General features: G+C 52.9%; 1 protein-coding gene across 1 annotated transcript; it reads right to left on the bottom strand.

Moving 5' to 3' along the window:
- Window positions 1–1,351: 1,351 nt before the first annotated feature.
- Window positions 1,352–2,833, bottom strand: Lbx1 (ladybird homeobox 1). The gene is given in 4 exon segments (XM_052760496.1): window positions 1,352–1,513; window positions 1,515–1,676; window positions 1,678–1,874; window positions 2,509–2,833. Coding segments are annotated over 4 exon segments (846 nt in total).
- Between the last annotated feature and the right edge of the window lie 18,302 nt (window positions 2,834–21,135).

Below are 21,135 nucleotides of genomic sequence, written 5' to 3'. Positions count from 1 at the left end.
TCCCAAGTACAAACGAGTTTTCTGTCACTATCGGCAAGCCTAGCTTTTTACCCCGACCCGACGAAGCAGGCTTCTCAGTCCATTTAGCAGCTGCTGCGTACTTAAGGGTCTGGGCAAAAGGCACTTCCTCCCACTGCTTCCTCATGGTCCCTCACCCTAAGCCTGCCCTGAAACTTTCCCCCAAATCTCCAAGGCAGGAGGGACTCACAAGGGGCAACAGGGACAATTTTAACCTTCGGTTGGCAGCTTTGGGTAAATGCGGCCGGTTCTCGCAATTGCGGTCGCGGCCCATTCTAGTAAAATGGCAAAGACTTTTATTTATCGGAGAAAGAGGCCTTGGGTACAGTCGGAGAAAGAGAGAGAGGGGTAGGAGCTGGGAAGGGGCATCCGGGACCCACCCGCACCGGGCCACCCTCCTATGGCCAAGTTGAGACGGGAGAGAGATATTGACAGACAGAACCAGAGCTGCAGAGGAGGTGAGGGTGAGCCTTTGGGTCGCCCTTCTTTCGGTCTCTGTCACATGCAAAAAAAAAAAAAATCTAAAAAGAGTAAAAAATAATTCTAGGGCTTTGGGTTCTGTTTTCGATGATTGGTCAGATGTTCCCTTGCTTTTTCCCGTAAAAGCCAGACTCCAGCAGTCAGTCCGAGAAAATGCAAGAAGGTTTGGAGAAATTTTAAAAATAGTGGACATGGGGAGGGCAGACACTCCATCGAAAACAGACTTCTCTTGCTGGGGAAAGAAAAGATCGATTTTGAAACTTGCAAGTCAAGGTCGGGCTGTCCCCCCACCCCCTTCTCACGCAGGGAAAAAAAGGCAGAAGGAAATCAAAAGTCAACTGTAATAGGCCGAGGGAGTGAGCGAACCGGTGCATTCGCCACATGCAGAGAAAAATGAAAAACAGCATCTAGACTGCAGGAGTTAGTGTTCGCCGCTCTCGAGTCCGCCTCACCGTCAGCCGACCCCGGTAGCACCCGGGCTTTGAAAACATCGAAATCTCTGAGATTAAAAAAAATAATAATAATAGTAAAATAAAATAAAGAAAAAGATCAGGCTGCGGTGAGAGGAACCCCCTCTATAGGCTTAAATATATATACAGAAGCCATACAGAATTGCACGGCGAGCGCTTCCGGGGCGGCGGAGGCCGCTTGTGGCGGCCGGCCCCGCCGGCCGGCCGGGATTTATTGCTTCGAGAGGGAAGAGGCGGCTGTCAGGAGCCAAGTCGGGGCCCCGGGACAAGGGTGGAGGCAGGAGATGCTGAGGAGGTCCCAGCTCCCCTTAGCGGTCCGGTCCGGGGAGGCGGCGGGCATGCCGGCGCTGGGGGCCCGGGAGGCAGAAGGTCCAGGGCGCCGCTCAATCGTCCACGTCGATCTCTTCGTCTTCCTCGTCCTCTGAGCAGTCCTGGCTGCTGGCCCGCTGGTCCGTGAGCGGAGAGGCCGGCGAGAGCTGCAAGGGCCCACCGCCCGGGGCTTGCGGGGCGCCTGGGGGCAGCGCGGGAGAACCGGGCCTAGACTTGGGCCCTGCCGCAGCCGCCGCCACCGCCGCCCGAAGCCTCCGAGTTCTGCTCGAGTTCGGCCAGTGCCACGATGTCCATCTGCCCGCTGGGGCCCAGTTTCTTGGCGGACTCCACGTCGGCCTTCATCTCCTCCAGGTCCCGCTTGAGCTTGGCGCGCCGATTTCTGGAACCAGGTGATGACCTGTGCGTTGGTGAGGCCCAGCTGCTGCGCAATTTGGTCGCGATCTGCCGGGGACAGGTACTTCTGGTATAGAAAGCGTTTCTCCAACTCGTATATCTGGTGGTTGGTGAAGGCCGTGCGTGATTTTCGCCGTTTCTTGGGCGTCTGTCGCTGCCCAAAGATGGTCATCCCATCGCGGCCTGAAAAGAAATGACAGTGTACGCTCGCAACGAGAGAGCCAAGACCCCACCCAGACTATCCCATAACTCTCCACCAGACCCAGGCCCAGCTCGCTGCTGAGTCTACTCTCTATACCAGAGCAAGCTGAGACCTCCTGTCTTTAGTCTCTTGGAAGTCGCTAGGAAAAATTGTTTTGGTCTCTGCTCCCTAGGAGTTGGTCTGAAAGACCTAAAGTCTCACAGAGTACAAGGAAGCTAAATAGAGACTCCCCAAATGTGTTGTGAACACAGATTTTTTTTTTTTAACCCTTTTCCAATGGCCTGACTCCATCCTACCCAGAAGTTTCCAGGAAAAGATTCTTTCTCTGGCCCACTCCAGGAGTAAAGAGCATCCAAGCCGATGGAAACTCCAAGAAGCCCGTCAGACTTTGCGGGGAGAGCTTGGGTTCCCCACCTCTCTCAGATCACCCCGACTCAGGACTCAGAGGTCCCTAGGCTATAGGGTCCTGTCCCACCTATCTCCCCTCCCGTCTCAGCTACAGAAGCTAGGACTGGAGGGACCTGACGGCCCGGCGTGGGCAGAGGCAGAGGGGTACGAAGTACAGGACACTGAGTGTGGGCGACCGGGCGCAGGGCAAATCTAGGCTGTGCCTACCTTCGGCTGCCTGCAGGACGCTGACCTCCAGCCCCTTAAAGGTCTTGCTGGCGAGCTCCTCCAAGGCGCACAGCGGCGAGGTCTGCGAGAGCAGAGCGCGGCCCGCCAGGGGCAAGCCGCCCGGCGCGTGCTTGTCGGCGGCGGCCAGCAGGTGCGCCGCCCCACACAGCGAGTAACTTCTCCGCACCGACGGCTTGTTGAGGATGTCCTCGATGCTGAACGGCGTCAGGGGCTTGTTGGAGTTGGCGGGCGGCGGCAGGTGGTCCAGAGGGCTGCGCCGGCGCTCCTCCCCCGGCGCCGCCTTGCCGTCCTCCTTGGAAGTCATCTCGGCCTCGCTTAGGGGCCCGGCCGGGGCGGCTCGGGCCGCGGGGACCCAGCCCGCGGGCAGCTCGGGCGCCGGACGGTGCGAGAGGAAGGCGGGAGGCGGGCGGGAGGCCGCGCCGGGCAGGGCGCGGACCGGCCACGGGCCGATTAGCGCGGCGACCCAGGCAGGCGGAGCGGCGCGGGGCCCCGGGAGGAGAGCGCTGACACGGGCGCCGCCGCCGCCGCCGCCGCCGCCGCCGGGGTTTCCAGCAAGCCCGGGCCGGAGCCGGGAAGAGCCGCACCGGGCTCCAGTTTCGCCAGCCCCGGTGCTATTTAAAGGTGTCAGGTGGCTCCGCCGCGGCGGCTCCTGGCCCCGGGTCCTGGCGGCGGCAGTTGGAAGAGCCGAGGCGAGGGCGCCGATCCCGGACTGCGAGGGGAGGCGGAGAGACGGGGCAATTGACTATTGCTAACAAGTTAGCCTTGATCGAGGAGTAATCAATTATCTGCAGCGGCACTTCTCTTTCTCTTGCTCTCCCGTCTTTCTCCTCTCTTCTTTCTCTCTGTTCTCTCTCCCCCTGTCCTCTCTCTCTCTCTCTCTCCCTCCCTCCCTCTCTTCACTCCACTCTGCTCCCCCCCGTCCCTCTCCTTCTCTACCTCTCCCTCACCCTCTCTTTCACTCTCTGTCTGTCCAATGCAGGCGGCTCTAAGTTGGGAAGCTCATTAATTAGCGGGCCGGGGGTAGGAGGAGCCGGCTGGAATTAGCCTGCCTAATGCGCCTGTCAGTCCCGGCTCTACGCCGTACTCGGTCCGAGATGTTTGTAAATTACATTAGAGGAGCCTTTATTGCTCCCGAACCTGGGGTGACTAAAAAGCCACCGCCCCCACCCCAAACTGAGAGCCGCGCTCCGGGTGCACCGGTCTCTCGCCGGCCTGGCCGCGATGGCAGGACCAGCCGGGAGGTCTTAGGCTCTGCAAGCCGCGGCGGTGGAGCTAGAGAGGGGTACCAGGAGCCCCAGTAGCGGAGTGACTCGGCTGCCGCACTGGCCAGGTAAGAACTGGAGCCCGGGCGGGCCCCGCTGCTGCCCAACGTGGACTTTGATGGTCCCAAATCAGGAACCCAGCACCCTATTCCAAGAGCACCCCTATTCCAAGACTCTCTTGTCCCCCAACCCCAGCCCTGGGCCGTGAGTCCGAGAAAAGAGAAGCTGAAGACTCCCGGGGGCTGGCCCCTAGGAGGTCAGAGCTGGCTTCCCAGCCCTGGGTGGGCGACTCGGGACAGAGGTGGGGATCCTAAGGGTTGGGGGAGGGGAACAATTGGAGAGCTCAGTCTTCCCCACCCCGAGAGGAGAGGCGGAGGGAGGAGTTGGCGGCTCAGCACGCCTCTACCCTGGCCTGAGCCTGAGGCGGGCGCCCTACCTCCTGCTGCAATCTTGCACACTCTTTCCTCCCGCCGCGGGTCTCGGGGCCAGCTAGGGCCACCGCGCGTCTGATGACCGGCGTCTGACGGAAACTCAGCCGGGTGTCGGGGTTACCCGGGCGGGTTCCGGGCTTCCCTGCTGCTGTTTGCCCCAGCCAGGGCCGGGGCCCTGCTGTCCGCCCCGCCCAGCTGGGCACAGGGCTTGAGTGTGCAGCACGGCCCGACTCCAGCTGTTCCGGATGCGGGGTGGGACCGGGAAGGGGCCGGGGCCCCGGCTGGGGCTGCGCTCTCGGAAACTCGCAGCGAGGCCGGGGAACCAGTGAGGCTGGTGGCTGTGGATCCCAGGGCCTGGAATCTCGGAATGCTAGGCGAGCATTTTGTGTGCATCGTTATTGGAAAGTGTTCGTTTTTAAAATGTGTTTATTTGTGTGTGGCTCTTCCTGTTTCTTTCTTTAAACGTTTATGGACCTCTGGGCAGACCAGCGGGACTGACCCTCAGCTATATCGTTCTTTTCCCTTGAGGTACGACAGTGGGGCTGTGCTCTGGGGCCCTCTTCTCCCTTGCTACTCCATCTGGTTTGTGTTGGGCCCTAATTTTCCACTTCTTCCCTTGGAAAAAGGAGGGAAGGGAAGAGGGTGTAGGAACCAGGAAGAAGAACTCTTTTCTCTCCACTAGCTGCACACACCACACTCGCTTTGTTGGTAAACTCCTGAGTGGCCTGTGTGGTCCAGAAGCACAGCTTGGGCCAGAGAAGGGTCCATGAGCAGCTGGAGAATTTGTGGACCACGGCAGGGAGTGGGACCGGAAGAATGGAAGAATGGGACCCTCCCTGTCGGAAGGGGGTGAGTGGAAGGAAGGAGGGAAGGAGAGAGAGAGAGAGAGAGAGAGAGAGAGAGAGAGAGAGAGAGAGAGAGAGCAGACTTATCTTGCTCTGGGACAGGGAACAGGCTTTCTCTGTGCAGGGTCCTCTGCACATCAGAGATAGGTTTACTAATCTCTAGTATAACTGTTAGGAATCATGGCTTGTAGTTCTCTAGATTAAAAGGGATGGAGTAGAGAAATAGGATTCTTGCCTGGAGGCCCCAGTGTGGTGAGGGGCTGGGCTGCCTGGGAATGTTTGAAGCCTGCCTTCTACGTCCTCCCCATCCTCACCCTCCATCTTCAGGAGGTGGGGAGTGGGGTAGAGGGAGTGCTCTGAGGCAGAAATAGTGGTAATGGAGGTCCATCCCAGGTCCTGATGCATCAGCCACTGTCTCTCACACATCATCTGCCTCTATCATCCCTGAAGCCCTGGAAGTCATGAGGAGATGCTAAGCCAGGAACATGAATCGAAGTCTGGGGACTAGTGGAGAGGAACCTGAGAGAGAAAAAGCCAGGGAAGATTTAAAGGAGGGCACAAGATACATCTGCCCTCTCCCGGCTTCCTGCCCTCAGGATCCGGCCCCTGCCCTTTCCTGGTACAACATCAAGCCCTTGATGAAGACTGAACCTTCAAGTTAAGTCCAGTGCCTGCTATGGCTCATCTCCCAGTTCCTGAAGACCAGTGGAGTTGACATCTCTGAGAAACTGCCAAGAGGTGGTGGAGTGGGAACTGGGGAGCAGAAAGACCCACCCCCCACCCCCCCCCACCCCCCACCCCCCCACCCCCCCTCCCCCATCTCTGGGATCTTTGTTCCTATTTTGTCAAGGGAGGACATTCTGGAGTCATTTGCTGTCCCCATGCACCTCCCCTCCTGCCTTGCCCTATCCTGAGGATTTACTTCCTTGGCCTAATTGGTGGGTCTCTCAGCCAGTTTGAGGGTCACACAAGTGTGGTACCACCTGGCACATTCTTGTTTCAGTTCATTTTGCCCAGATCACTTGTCCAGGCCACCTTGAAACCTGTTCAACTTCCCAACCACCTTTCCCCAACCTGAAAGCCTACCCTATCTCAAACCCTCCAGCCCCCCCCCCAAAAAAAAGTGTGTGGCAGGACTAGGCTTTTCTAGAACCCTGGGAACCCAAATCCACTGGCCTCTAGTACCCCTTCTGAAGAGAAATTGAGTATATTCTGGGTTGGTGATAGGAACCCTCCCCCCAGAGTTTTAGACCCTCAAGGGCAGGAGCATCAGCAACCTGGACCTACCCAATCCTAGGAAATACCCAGTTCTTACCCCACCAAATATGTTAGATGGGTTTCCATCCTGCAAATAAGGTCAAAATGATTCAACAATGGGATGGGAATGGCTCTGGGCCAGACTGTGCCCTCAGAGGAGCTGAGAGGTCACAAGAATCAAAAAGAAGAGGAAGTTTCTGAATCAAAAAGTTCCGATGAAGAGCGACTGGAAGGAAGCCAGCCATGAAGAGTTCAGGTTGTCCCCATCCAGATGCCCTCCTAGGACTCTACACTGTGCAGTGGAGACATTCACATCCTAGCCAGCTGGCCTGGGGACTTTTCAGCTGGAGCTGGAGGCAGCTAGACCCTGGAGACTCCTCCACCTCCTCGGAGGAGCATCTACTGAAACACCATGTATCCATTACCACTGAATTGTTCACTACTTACAAGACCAAGATCCAGCCTTATTCCATCTCCATAATGGAAGGGATTATTCTGACAAAGATCTGTTCACCTTCTAATTTAGGGAATATCCCAAACAAAGAGGAGGAATAAACATTCCATGAATTGTCATGACCCTACAGACTCAAATGAAACAAATTGTTTCTTAGCAAAGGATAATAATAGTTCACTTAACTCATTCCCCAAGCCCCATCAGATTCAACCCAGGTTGTTTGGGTAGCCCCATTCATTTCCATGTTCTGGTAAGGACCACCAGCCAGCTGCTCTCAAGCCAGAGTTCCTTCCCAAGAAAATGGTCTGGGTCTGGCACCACTCAGTATGACTAAACTTGATCACTAGTTTGGATGGCTTTTGTCCCATGGGACAGCTACTCAGTCCCTAAACTTCAGAGAGTGCTTCTGCTGTAGAAGAGTCTTCCATAGTCCCATCAACCTGGTTGAGCTGAGATTACTCATTTTGGGTTTTACATTCTGTCCGTGGCCACTGTCTCTAATAACAGGAACAATAACCATGACTATAAATACCATAAACTCTTACATTAGGCTCCCGGCTAAGCTTTATTCATTTGTTACTTTACAACTTTTGGGGTAGTTATTAATAATATCCTTCATTTTACAATAAGGAAAATGGGGAACAGAGATGGTCAGGAGCGCATCTGAAGTCACACAGCTTGTCTGGGATTAACCAGGACTGGAACACTATTGTTTTCCGACTCAAGCCTGTGCTCCTATTCTCTGAGACTCTTGACCAGAGGTCTCTACAGGCTCTGTGCACAGGTTTCAGGAGTTCTGAAGACTCCAGACACTTCGTGTAAACTTCGTCAGCAAGTGAACACATTTCCCCCCCTGTGGCTAATATTATATAACACAGTGGATTCTCAAAAGGATTGGAGATCCAGAAAAGGCAAAGGGCAGAAGGAGGCCAGTGGGGGAAGGGAGGTAGGCCAATGGGGAAGTGGAGGGGAGCTACCTCCTCCCAGGCCTAGGAATTAAGAAGCCAGCTGCTCCAAAATACAGTCTGGGCTCCAAGCCTGCTTCTGAACTTGCCCTGCTCTCCCCTTGCTAGGCACAGCTCTCCTGACCTCTGCCTGTGGAGTGTGTGGTGTCTGTGTGTGTGTGTGGGGGGGGGTTGTGTCTGGGCCATTCTTTGGGGAGCACACACTACTGCTCACTCCTCTCCCTTCTTTGGAGGAAGGAATTCCTTTAGACCGCTGTGTCAAGGTGCTTCTGCCTCGTGGCTAGAGGGACTAAATGTCTTTCGGAAGTATGGAGGAAACACAGACACAGAACCAAATGGCAGAGGCAGGCTGGCATGGAAGAGCTCCCCAGAGATGCTGAGGTCTGCTTGGTGCCCAGTCTCTGTAGCCTCCAGAACAGAGCTCTCTCTCTCTTTTTCATCCAGGGTCAGAATGGCCTCTGTCCCTTCTCTTCCTGGCAACTCTTTCCCTACGCTACTGCCCAACTCATCACCTTGGGGAAATCCTCCCCGCCCGGGGTGGCCCTGTGGGGCTCCTCAGCAGACCCCCTGGGAGTCACTGCCACATCGCCAGACGCGTGGCGGTGGTTTGTGTCAAACCTTCTGCTTCTCTCTCCATCTGGTCGTGAACTTGAGGAGGACAGGACCACCGTCTCTCTGTGTGCCCCCATGCCAGCCAGGCATATACCAAGAGCTCCTCAGGCATTTATTGAATAAATAAACTAAACGGATAAGAGACAAAGAGAGCCAGACAGAGAACTGGCTCAGTCTTTGCCACACACCCCCCAGCCCCCAGAGAGGGCCAAGGGTACAGGAGAGGGGAGGTACGTTGTTTTTGTCAGCTGCATGCAGATGTTTGAGGTACTCTGAGGCTCACACCTCCACATTTGCAGAGGTGCACAAAGACTTCGTTCTTTAACGCTTTTACTGGGGCGGGAGTGCTGGGGTGCTGGGACCTGGATCCAACTGTGGTCTGACTAATAATTGGACTTCCTTGCATTTTGTTTTGTTTTAAACAGGATTGATTCCCTGCCACACGACGGGTTCAGAAATGGAAAGGAAGAAAGGACTGAAGAGCAGGCGTGAGGAGCAGAAAGACGGGAGGGGTAGAAAACACACCCATTGTACCCCAAGGGCCCTAGGGTCTGTGAAGAGGGTGAGGGGACCTGTGTGTATATGCGCAGGGCTCCCTTGTTCTGGCAGAAGCTGGTGTTAGCGCTGCACTTTGAAAAACCAGAAGCGTTTGGGTAGATGGGTAAGGGAAAACATTTCGGAAACAAGGAAAATAGACTGCCTCCTTCTGTTGTCCAGGCCGTGAATTCCTGGACTAAACCCCAGTCCTTGGTACATCCCGGAAGGTTACTGGGATGCCGTTTAGCCCTTGAGAGGAGGGGCTGAGGAGCTACACCCGGCACTTGTGGATGGGCCAACAATACAGGTTCCCTCCTCTCCGCCACCTTCCTGTTAATGGTAGCCGCACTCTGCATTCCACCAAGGCCTCCCTGCCCTGGGGAGGGCGTTGGTCGCAGGCATGAAGCCTAGGCTACTCGGCCTGGTGGAAAGACTGGGCACAGAAACGGAAGAGGACAGGGTAAGTATGAGCCGGTCTGCGTGGCTATGCGGATGCAGAAAAGACCTGAGTCAGGCTTCTCATAATAAACGGCACGTGAATAATTCAGCAGCCTCTGAGGCTCATTGCATTAACGCCTTGCGAATGTGCCAAGCAGCGGGCTCACTAACCTGCAAAAGTAAGAGACCTGGGTAGAAGACCCCCTGACCCCGGGTACCCTGAATTATTCCGCGGCTGAATTATACCAGCACTTCTGTCCTGGATCCCCCTTGGACTCCGCTGGTCAGAGGCCAACTTCTGGACAGGGCTGTCCCACCTAAGGCTCTAGAGAGCTCCCAGACCCCGGGCAAGAGAAGACAGGCCCAGCCGAGGGCAGGGTAGGAAAAGAGGATGCAAGTGTCCGCTCTGAGAAAGCCTGCAGCTGAAGAGTTCTGCTTGTGGGAATGTGGCTCCAAGCAAAGCGGAGAACAGGAGCTCCTTCTGAGCTGGGACCCTGGCTCCCTCCAGGCTGTTTTGGACCAGTGGGATTGCTCTTGAGATTGAAATGAGTTGCTGGCAAAGCCACAGGGCCCTCCATGGGCTCAAGGCCCCAGGTTCCCTGGCCCTTTGGCACCTGCAGGTCCAATTTCCACCACGTCAGAATTTATGTCCGAACCCAGCTGGCCCATCCTGTCCCTGCAAGGAAGCACTAGGTTACTGGGCGTGGGAAAGAGTGTTCAGCACAATTCGCTCCCTTTGGCCTTGCCAGCTTTCTTCACACCCCTGGGTTCCTGATCTGGAATAATGCAACCACTGAGTCCCACAACCACCCATGCCCCTGACTCCTCCACTTCCTGTGCACATCTTGTTCTTCGTTCACTTCTGCGAGGTCAACCCCTTTGATTCTTCTGTGGCCTGATCCCTTCTCCTCCTCTCTTCCTCTTAGTGAATCTTGGGCCAGGGCCCTCACTCTGGTTCCAGCGGGATCGTTAAGGTGTTCTGCACAGCCAGACCTAGACAGGAGGCAGTTCGCTCAGCCTGTGGCCTGCGGCACCTCTCTCCCTCCACCCCTGACCACCTCTTCCCTCAGCAGCCCTTCCTCGTTGATTTGGATTTGTTCTGAGGTGCTTGGTTTGCAGGTCTGGCTCCGGCAGAGGGGTTCTCTCTAAGCCAAATATCTAATCGCTTCCCAGAGGCAGCAGGGTAATCCAGGCATCCTCATCGACACACACCCGCAGGTGCACCTTAGCCTGAAGACCACACCACATCTGGCCGGCTGGGTGGCCTTGGGTAAGTCTTAACCTCTCTGAGCCTTGTTATCACCATAAGGCAGAGAAGGTTTAGGACCTTTAGTGACCGAAGACTTCCTTTGTTTAGGAAAGTGCACTGCCTTCACGACGCTTGAACAGGGAAGCAAGGTTGGCGATAAAATGCTCGATCAGAAAGGACCGTTTGTTTTAACGAGTATTTTGGAAACCACTGGCAATTGTTTCTCTTGTTTGTTCTGCGCAGTCAACGGGGTACCAGACATTTGAATCCTCTCCAGTACTTGCCACATTTCCATTTGCTGAAAAGAACTCCGAGGTTAAACTCTGATCTGCCGCCACAAACGTTGTTATTTGAATCCAGACCCTGATCTGAGCTCCTCTTGGGTTTAAGCCTCGACTTATCTCCTTGGATGGGGAATAGAGTTCTGGCTGGCTGAATGGAAGAGCAGTCCTTGTTTCTGATTAAGAAAGTTTTGAAAGCCTCATTTTCTTTCTCTTTCTTTCTTTCTTTTTTTTCATTTTTTTTTTTTAGACAGAGTTTTTCTGTCTCAAATCTGTAGACCAGATTGGCCTTGAACTCAGAACTCAGAGATCCGCTTGCCCCTTCCCCGTGTGCTGAGATTGAAGGCTTGTGCCACCATTTTCAAGTTTTTGGTTTTTTTTTTAAAGCCTCAATTTTAAGTAAACGATTTTGGTGGCATCCAAGGAAGGATGAAAGTAAGACCCACGGAGGGACTTCCGGCAAGTTATGGGAGAAGCCCATGGGGAAAAACAATGACTTCCCAGCCAAGATAGAAAGCATCATTCTAGCGTTAGTCCTCTTTAGAATCTGTCCATCAGCTCATCTGTCTGTCTTCCTGCAGGGCGTGGATCCCTGCAGACCAATAGGAAGCAAGAGCTCAGAGGACACCCCCTCCCCCAACACACACAGCACCAGCCACTACCTTCCTCTCTAAGAAGGCTTCTCAGAGATCAAGTGAATCCCGAAGTTGCAGAGGTGGGGTTGGCTGTAGGGAAGCAGGGTGGAAACTGCAGCCTGAGACCCTCTGAGCAGGCAGCGGTGAGCCTGAGCGCGGCTCCCCGGAGCCAGGTCGGGGCCTGTGGTAGCCGGTACAGACCAAGCGTCCTGCGCCACAAGTCCCATTACACTGTATTTATGTTTCACTTTATTGTTTTTTTTTCCCTCTCTTATTATGGTCTCACTCTGGGGGAGGCAAAGGATATAATATATTCATCTTTATTATACCAAATCTGTGTGAAGCATTTAATAAAACGCTGTTTCCCCACAGCCAGGGACATTAGTATGAGCCGTTCTTAAGTTAATGCTCCTGGGCAGAGAGCGCCTGCGTCACAGCGCCTGCTGCTGGCAGATAACGGGAAGTGCAGGCTAGCCTGCGCCTTGAGTGCATTATCTATGGCACGTGTCTCCAGGACTCCCGGGCTCCAGGCCCGCAGGAGGGTCTCAGATGAGCACAAAACCCTCCACGTTGCTAACCCTCGGCTTGCGCTGATGAAAACGGAGGGAATTTCATCGCGGACTCCCCTGAAGGGTAGATACTAAGGATGCTGAGGGTGGAAGATCGCTGGGGAGGGGATGTGTGGAGGCCAGAGAGAAAGAAATCAGGGCCGCAGGAGAGGTTCCAGACATCTTAGACCAAGTTGTATCATAAGGGGGCAGAGAGAGCAGCTCTAGACTGAGGGGAGCCCAGGAGGTCTCTCCAGAGACTCCTGGGTCTCACCTCCAGAAGCCAAGAAAAGATTCCGTCTGTCATGCTTGACCCTTGAATACTCTTTCCTGGAAAGAAAAGTATCTCACCCTGTATCTCTCTCCTTGTCTCTCTCTGTGTGTGTCTCTCTTCCTCTCTCCTCTCTCTGTCTCTCTCTGTCTCTGTCGCTGTCTTTCTCTCTCTCTCTTTGTACCTGTGTATGTGTGTGTGGGCGGGGGGGGGGGGGGGGGAATAACCATAGACGTTATATTTCAGGTATTGTCCACTTTTTTTTGGTCAGAGAAATTTCTTGCACCATGTGAGTTCCCAGGGAATCAAACTTGGAAGCAAATGTATATGTTGTGGTCTACACACGGGGTTTGTTTTTGTTTTGTTTTTTGAAACAGGATCTCACTAGGCAGCCCTGGCTGGCCTGGAACTTGCTACATACCTGGGGCTTGCCTCTGCCTCCTGTTCTCCCGGAGTGCCCGGAATGGCCACACCTAGTGTTTTTACATGAGTCCTGGGGATCAACTCAGGCCCTCCTGCTTACATAGTAAGCCCTTTACCCACTGAGCCTCAGCTCCTCAGGAAAATCAGCTTTAAGTCCCATTTTACAGTTAGTAAACTGAGGCTCAAAAGGATCAAGAGGCTTGTTTGAGGTGATCGAGCTAGGAACAAGAATCACAGACCACCTTGGAGCCTCCGTGTTTCTCCCTCCCACAGCTCTCAGGACCCCTGTTCTCACTGCCACTGCATTCTCTAGGGTTTTCATGGCCTATAAACTTTACATTCTGCTTTCTACACATTCGTGAAGACTCCCCCCAACACACACGCGCACACACACACACACACACACACACACACACACACACACACACACGAGATGCCTAAGGGAAGGAGAAACATCGGCTGACTTTCATATCCAGCCCGCTGTTCGATGCCCCCTAGAGACCACTACCTGGATACCTGTGAAGTCCAGATGTGGCCTGCTTTAGGCATCTTGAGGCAATGTACCAGAGACAGCAGGGGACTGGGCAAGGCCACCCAGAGACTTTGAGCAGGAGGAGCTTAAAGAAGTCTGGAGATGCCCCCATTAGGGCTACAATCCCCTTGATTCCCATTCTTCCTCTGTTCCAGTGCCCTATCTGTGTGGTAGAAACTGTAGCAGCTTGGTGAGGGCTGCCTGAGCGAGCTCCTTTGGAGGCTGGAGGTCCTTGAGGAATCTGACACCTCCCCTGAGCTGCCTGGTGAGGAGCATAGGGAAGACTTGAACTAACTTTGTGCAAGGCTGAGGCAAGGAGGGTTCCAGGAGCCTCGAGGTCAAGGAGACTTCTGATCTCCATGTTGTGTAGACTCTCTTAAATTTGTATCTTGGCCAGATGACCACTTCAGTCTCATCCCAGCTAAATCAGGTGGTCTCCAGAGATGAAGACATAACCTGTGACCTGCTGAGAGGGGACAGGGAGGCCGCACTCAACACCTCCTTGTGAGCATCTTTCCAAAGGACAGATGAGCAAGCAGTGGAAGGCATTGCCTTGTGTGGGAGTGGAGTATGCAAGCAGAGCTAGAACATGTGGACAAAAATAACCTTGTGTTCGTACCACCACCTCCACCACCAGCACACCACCCCCACCACTATCATCACTACCACATCACCACCACCACACCACCACACCACCACCACACCACCATCATACCACCACCATTACCACCACCACCACGACATACCACCACCACTACCATACCACCACCACACCACACCACCAGACCACCACCAGACCACACCACCACCACTATTATACCACCACCACACCACCATCATACCACCACCATACCACCACCATTACCACCACCACCACGACATACCACACCACCACTACCATACCACCACCACACCACCATCATACCACCACCATACCACCACCATTACCACCACCACCACAACATACCACACCACCACTACCATACCACCACCACACCACACCACCACCACACCACTACCACCATACCATACCACTACCACCACCACACCACTACCACCACCACACCACACCACCACCACACCACTACCACCACCACACCACACCACCACTACACAAGACCACTACTACACCACGCCACACCACTGCCAACACCACCACTACTATACTACTACCACCACCACTATCACCACCATATCACACCACACCACCACCACAACACCAGACCACCACTATACCACACCACACCACCACCACACCACCACCTCCAATCTTTTCTGTTCTGTCATCACTTATTTTGTGTCAAGTAAGAGGTGTCCCCACGCCGGGCGGTGGTGGCGCACGCCTTTAATCCCAGCACTCGGGAGGCAGAGCCAGGCGGATCTCTGTGAGTTCGAGGCCAGCCTGGTCTCCAAAGCGAGTTCCAGGAAAGGCGCAAAGCTACACAGAGAAACCCTGTCTCGAAAAAAACCAAAAAAAAAAGAGGTGTGCCCACACTGTCCCATCTAATGCACGTTACTTTTAGCCGTTTGCTCCCTTCCAGCTCTGATAGTTATCGTGTAAAATGAGGACGACGGTGGCTCATTGGGTGGCTTGCTGCCGCACTGTGGCTGTTATACATGGATTTGTCTCCAGCACAAGATGTATAAATGGGTTAGCTCTTCTCATCTGTGTGTGTGTGTGTGTGTGTGTGTGTGTGTGAGAGAGAGAGAGAGAGAGAGAGAGAGAGAGAGAGAGAGAGAGAGATCTAATCCAAATCAAACAAGGAACTAGATGACACACAGCAGGTATGGAGTAAATATATACTGGGGAAAAGCCCACGGATATACCAATGTCTAAATGCTGTCTATCTGCCTAGCCAGCTGTGTTTTAGACTGTCCTCTGCAGGGCCACTAAGGCGACGACTGGGGGAGCCAAGGCTGCCTCTCCAGGTCTTGCTTCCCGCTTTTCCACAGCTGAGCTGAGCACTGCTGGTGCCTCCAGGGCCTCCTTCTACATTCGGTGTCAAGCTGTATGCTGCTTTGTGAGTAAGACAAGAACCAGCCCAGGTTACCTGGGAAGAAGGACCCGAGGACATGACCTGCTCAAAGCTCTTGAGAAGCCTTGCAGATGGAGAAAGGGTCAGTGGGGGATCAGAGCCCAGAAAGATCCCAGAGCCAAGAAATCTACGTGGCAGATCCGGGTCTGAGTTCGTTTATCTCTGAAGTGGTTGGAGGGAGAAATAAGAAACTCGGCTGGAGTGAGGTGGCCGTAAGTACCGACAGTCAGAGTCAGGAATATCCATGATAGTTTTGGGGATCGGCAGGCTGGCCTGGCTAACGTGGCATAGACATTTGTGAAATACCTTGACAGTCTAGAGCTGGAGACCAGAAAACAGAATTCAGAAATTAGGGTAACCAGGGTCTGAAAATCAAGAACCCAAGACCAAAATTCAACACCTAGTCTTGTCCAAAGCTAATCCCAGAGGTGTTTACAAGATGGTTCTTGTTTTTGTTGTTGTTGTTGTTATTGTTGGTGGTTTGTTTGTTTTGTTTTGAGATGGGTCTCATGTAGCCCAGGCTGGCCTTGAACTTTCGATGTAGTAGAGGATAACCTTAAGCTTCTGATCCTCATGCTTCTGATGCTTCAGTGTTGGGGTTACAGGTGAGCCCTACCATGCCCATTTTATGTGGTAGTGGTGATTAAACCTAGGGCCTTGAGCATACTAGGCAATCATTCGACCAACCGGGCTTCAACACCTTCTCAAAGTGTGTTCCTGTTGAGGAACAAGATTGGCTCTACAATGGGATGTGGTGGTGCCAGGCTATAATTCCAGCACTAAGGAGACGGAAGGAAGAGGGTCGGGAGTTCAAAGTTATCATCTGGTACTCAGGGAGTTTGAGGCCTTGTACTACATAAGACAGCATCTCAAAAGAAAATCAAATTAACCAAACCAAACCAAACCAAACCAAACCAAACAAAAAAACCGCACTCTTCGAATTGGTTGAGACAGAAAACCAAGCCAAGAGCCCAAGTTTGCTTGAAGACTGACTCCCAGGACTAGAATGACTTCGTTGTCTGGGGTTCCCCAAACCAGAGCTTGAAGTCTGGCACTTTCTGCCTCCCGGGCATCCTGGGATGGGGCAGCAGTCCTTCGGTGCTGTATAGCCACCAAGCCGCGGTCTTCCTGTCACCCTCTGATACAGGTGGGATCTTAGCGTCTAGCTGGACCCAGCTGGGCCATGCAGCTGGAAGGTGGAGCTGTGGTGTGCCAGCAGAACCAGCGTGTGGGCGTTGCTGCGCCGGCCTGTCGCGGAGCGCGAGCCTGCCAAGGAGCCGGAGCGCTGTGCCGCGTGGAGGGTGTCAGGGGTGGTATTGTCGGCACACAAATGCTCAACTTTATGTACTTTTAACTAGAGGTGTAACAGATGGCCCCGTTTCTGTCCAAGCCAGGGAGACTGGTGCCCATTCCGGCTGTAGCCAATCAATCGCGCCACTCTGGGGGGAGCTACAAGCTGGGCTGGGAGGCCTGGAGCCAGCAGCCGCACAAGGCTGTCTGCTCGGGCTGCCTCCGCCAGCCGCTCATCCACAGGCCCGGAGGTAGGAGGGCAGGCAAGTGGCATCCCTGCCTGGAGCCTGGACAAGGCCTGTCGGGGAGGGAGAGCCTCAACCCACATACCAGGTTCCAAATGGCCAACGGAGATGGTCAAGTCCCCAACTGACCCCACTTGGTCCTAGTTCTCTTATGGTTCCTTCTCAGCATCTAACCCCACAAATATCTAGCCTTGAGACACTCCAGAACCACAAACGTACAGTGCCCTGCACTATGGACATCATGCACTGTTTGAGACTGGAGGAAGACAATTCCACCATTGAGAGGAATAGTCATGGGGCTGTGCAGGGCCTTTAGAAATAACCAAGACAGCAAGAGAAAGGAGAGAAATCAGGCCACAACGGTCCCAGGGTTGAGGAAAACTCAGGTAACACATTATTTTATTTTAACTAAAATTATATATAGTTGTTGTTTTGGTGTTTTGAGACAAGGTTTCTTTGTGTAGCCCTGGCTGTCCCAGAACTCACTTTGTTGACCAGGCTGGCCTCGAACTCATAGAGATCCACCTGCCTCTGCCTCCTGAGTGCTGGAATTAAAGGTGTGTGCCAACTCTGCCTGACTTATATTTGTATTTTTAATATAATATTTTATTGACTATTTGAGACTTTCATACTGGCTTTTGTTTTGTTTTTGAGACAGGGTCTCATGTAGCCCAGGCTGGATTCCAACTCACTATGTAGTTGAGAATGACCCTAAACTCCTGATGCTCCTGTTTTTACCTCCCGACTGCTGGGATTACAGGTTCCTGCCGTAATGTCTGGCTGAAGTAGTTGATTCTCATATTAATATAGTCAATCAGCAAAGAGGCAGTGGAACTTCTTATGGCCATTTCCTTTCTTAAAGATAAATAACACATAATTTCCTTTCTTGCAGGCAAGGGAGGCAGACAAACACACAGGTTAATTGGAGCAGTGGGCTAGGACTCATAAATCTGCAGATTTATAAAGGGCTGCAGAAGCTCGCAACAGGCACAACATCCTGCCTGTGAGGTCCAGGAAGACGCCAGCAATGACTGGCCCTGAGCTTGTGCAGGTAGGGGTTTTCATGGAGAAGGGCACCTGACGGGGAAGAGTGGTGGTGGCACACACCTTTAATCCCAGCACTCAGGAGGCAGAGGCAGGCAGATCTCTGAGTTCATGGCCAGCCTGGGCTACAAAGAGAGTTCCAGGACAGCCAAAGCTATACAGAGAAACCTTGTCTCAAAAAACCAAACCAAAATAACAACAAAATTACTATCTTAAATCAGGTGATGCATGTCTTTGATCCCAGCACTTGGGAGGCAGGCGGATCTCTGTGATTTCGAGGCCAGCCTGGTCTACAGAATGAGTTCCGGGATAGCCAGGGCTACACAGAGAAAAACCCTGTCTAATTCTCTATCCCCCGCAACCCCCAGCCAAAAGGAAACTGCCTAGCAACGGTTGAAGTCTGGACCAGTGCGGATGGGACAGGGTTTGGAGTACGGGAGGAGGAGCAGAGGGCATGGAACTAGATGGGAGAAAGGACCAGTCCTGGTCCTCTGTCACAGCTTGACAACCTGACACAGCAAGGCTCATCTCCCAGTTGCCTTCTTGTTACTCTTACCCTGCATCCTAGGACCAGAGTGAATGCAGAAGATGGGAGAGCATCGCAGAGGCCGGACTAGAATTCAGGAGCGAACCTGACCTGTCAGTCCTGCAGGGACATCCTAGTCATGGCCATTCTTCTTCCCTGGACTGGAGGACATGGCTGTGACACAGCAGACCACTGTCCCCTAACCATGTGCCTGTGGACTTCTGAGCCTTATACAGTCAGCCCTTCCAAAGGTCCCCGAGGAAGGGCACGGATGATGTTCAGTCACCAAGCAGTAAGCATTAGCCAGGCAGGAGAACGGTGCAGCCAGGTCGTTATCCTTGACTATGAGGGTTATAAGCCCAGACACCAGAGGATAACAGTAGTCTGGGCAGGTCCCTCCCATTGTGAGACATAGGGGTTCATCCAAGCAACAAGAAAAAGAGAGCTGTTGGTGGCTGAGTCTATGGTTTGTCATTGGAATTGGGTCTGGAAGGCATGCAGGGACAGAGGGGGCTCTGGGAAATAACTCTCTTCTGGTAAGGCCCAGCCACTCTGTGGGACCTCTTTTTTTCTATGTGTATCTCTCCTTGTTAGTATAATTATCAATTATTGTTATCATTAATTAATTAATAATTGGCAATATTAATTAAATATTATAATTACTTAAATGTCAATTATTATTACTATTGTTATGGGAGAAGAAGTAATAATCCTTTTCATGCCCTGACTCCGACCTGAGTGTCCATGTTCTACTCAGTTAATCCACTTCCTGTGAGGTTAGCTAATTTTGCTATCCCCATTTTACATACAAGAACATGAAGGCTCACAGATCTTAGGTCACCTGCTCTGTATTCAAGCTGGGAAATGGTAAAGGCAGGACTCCCCCTCAGGTCGGCCTCCAGCGTCCCAGCTCATAACTACTTCTGACCCCCCCTGTGCAGCAGCAAAGGCTTCCTGGGTTTCCTCATAATTTCTCCTAACTGTGACTTGCATTTGACCAGCCGGCCTCTTTGAATCTCCCTCTACATCACCTCTGCTAACTGCTCCAGTCTCTCAGTATTTCACAGTTCAAATTCCCAGGAGAGGGAATTGGACTGGCCCAGCTCATCTTTTAATGCCAGGCTACGGGGTAAGCAGCTGCCCGGCTGAGCAGAGCCCTGTGCACTCTCAGTGTATCTTTGAGTGCGCTGATGGTGAAGGCAGACTTACTAAGGAAATGCAAGGTGCAACGAATGGACGCCTTCGTGGAGGGCAGGCTGTGGCCTGGGTCTTGAGATGAGGATGGGGTTTGGGAGACAGAAGCATGAATACAGGATGGAGGCGACAGTGTGAGTCACAGTGGCTTGCTGGGCGAGTGGAGTGCCTGAGAACAGTGCAAGGTAGGCTGGACAGGTAGGACCTGAAGGTCAGCGAAGAACTGAAATGCGCTGCATCATGGTAGCACACACCTTTAGTCCCAGCACTCGGGAGGCAGAAGCAGACAGATCTCTGTGAGTTCGAGGCCAGCCTGGTCTACAGAGCCAGTTCTAGGACAGCCAAGGCTACACTCAGGAAAAGAAAAAAAAAAAAAAAAAAAAGAACCGGAATGTAGTTCAGTGGGAGTCACAGGAGGTCTTTGAAGAAGTGAGAGGTGTGACTTGGTGTACCTATGACCTGATGAACCTTCTAAGAGTGGCCTTCCCAATGCCCTGGGTAGCTCCAGTTTAGACCTTTGTCCCACTGCAACTGTGTATTTTAATCAGGAATTATTATTATTATTATTATTATTATTATTATTATTATTACTATTATTAATTGCAGAGGCTCCTTTTGCAAAACACAAGCTGGTTTAACCAGACATGGGGATGTACACCTGTAATTCCAGCACTCAGGAGGCTGAGGCAGAAGGATTGCAAATTCTAGGAGAGTCCAGCAACATAGTGACTTCCAGGTCAGTCAGGGTTACATTGTGAGGATATCTGTCTGTGTATACCCGGATGTAGTAGTTAGTGCATGCCTGTAATCCTAGCACTTGAGAAGTGGAAGCAGGGGCTCATTCTTGACTATGTAGTGGGTTTGAGGCTACCCTGAGCTATATGAGACCCTGTCTTGGTGGCGGGGATTATAATCAAAAAGCATCCTGGCCAGGGGGTGGTGGGCAAACACCTTTAATCCCAGAACTTGGGAAGCAGAGGCAGGTTGATCTCTGTGAGTTTGAGGCCAGCCTGGTCTACAGAGCCAGTTTCAGGACAGCCAGGGCTATGCAGAGAAACCTTGTTTCAAAACAAACAAACAACAAAACAAAAAAAGAAGCATCCTGGTTGAAATACTAAAGTGTGTGGTTCCTCTGGCCTTGGGGCTCATGGGCTGTTGCTCTGGTAGGGTCTGTGAATGTGCCAAGAGAGAGGCAAGATGAGGACGTGCCATAGTTTAGGAAAGGACAGATCAGAAGGGCAGTAAGGATAGAACACAGAGCAGGTAGGCAAGAGACAGGGCCAGCCAATAACAGACCTGGAAGATGTGGTTTGGGGGCTGGTTGGGGAAGAAGGAAGGAGGTAGGGAGAGTCTACTAGCTCCTAAGGGCTGAGCTTGATTGAAAGCATGGTGGGATCTGAGATGGGGCTTGCTAGAGACAGGGGATGGAGGTGAGAGCTGTGGTCATGAGAGTTAGAGATGTTTCTCGGATATCGTGGATGCTTGGCAGGCAGTTGGACGTTCTAGACTAGGACTTGGAGCTGATCCTTCC

Source organism: Peromyscus californicus, unplaced genomic scaffold (genome assembly GCF_007827085.1).
Source record: "Peromyscus californicus insignis strain IS unplaced genomic scaffold, ASM782708v3 Scaffold_4__1_contigs__length_199733344, whole genome shotgun sequence".
Classification (NCBI taxonomy): Eukaryota; Metazoa; Chordata; class Mammalia; order Rodentia; family Cricetidae; genus Peromyscus; species Peromyscus californicus.
The sequence above is the reverse complement of the archived record's forward strand: the minus strand, read 5'-3'. Positions and strand labels throughout refer to the sequence as shown.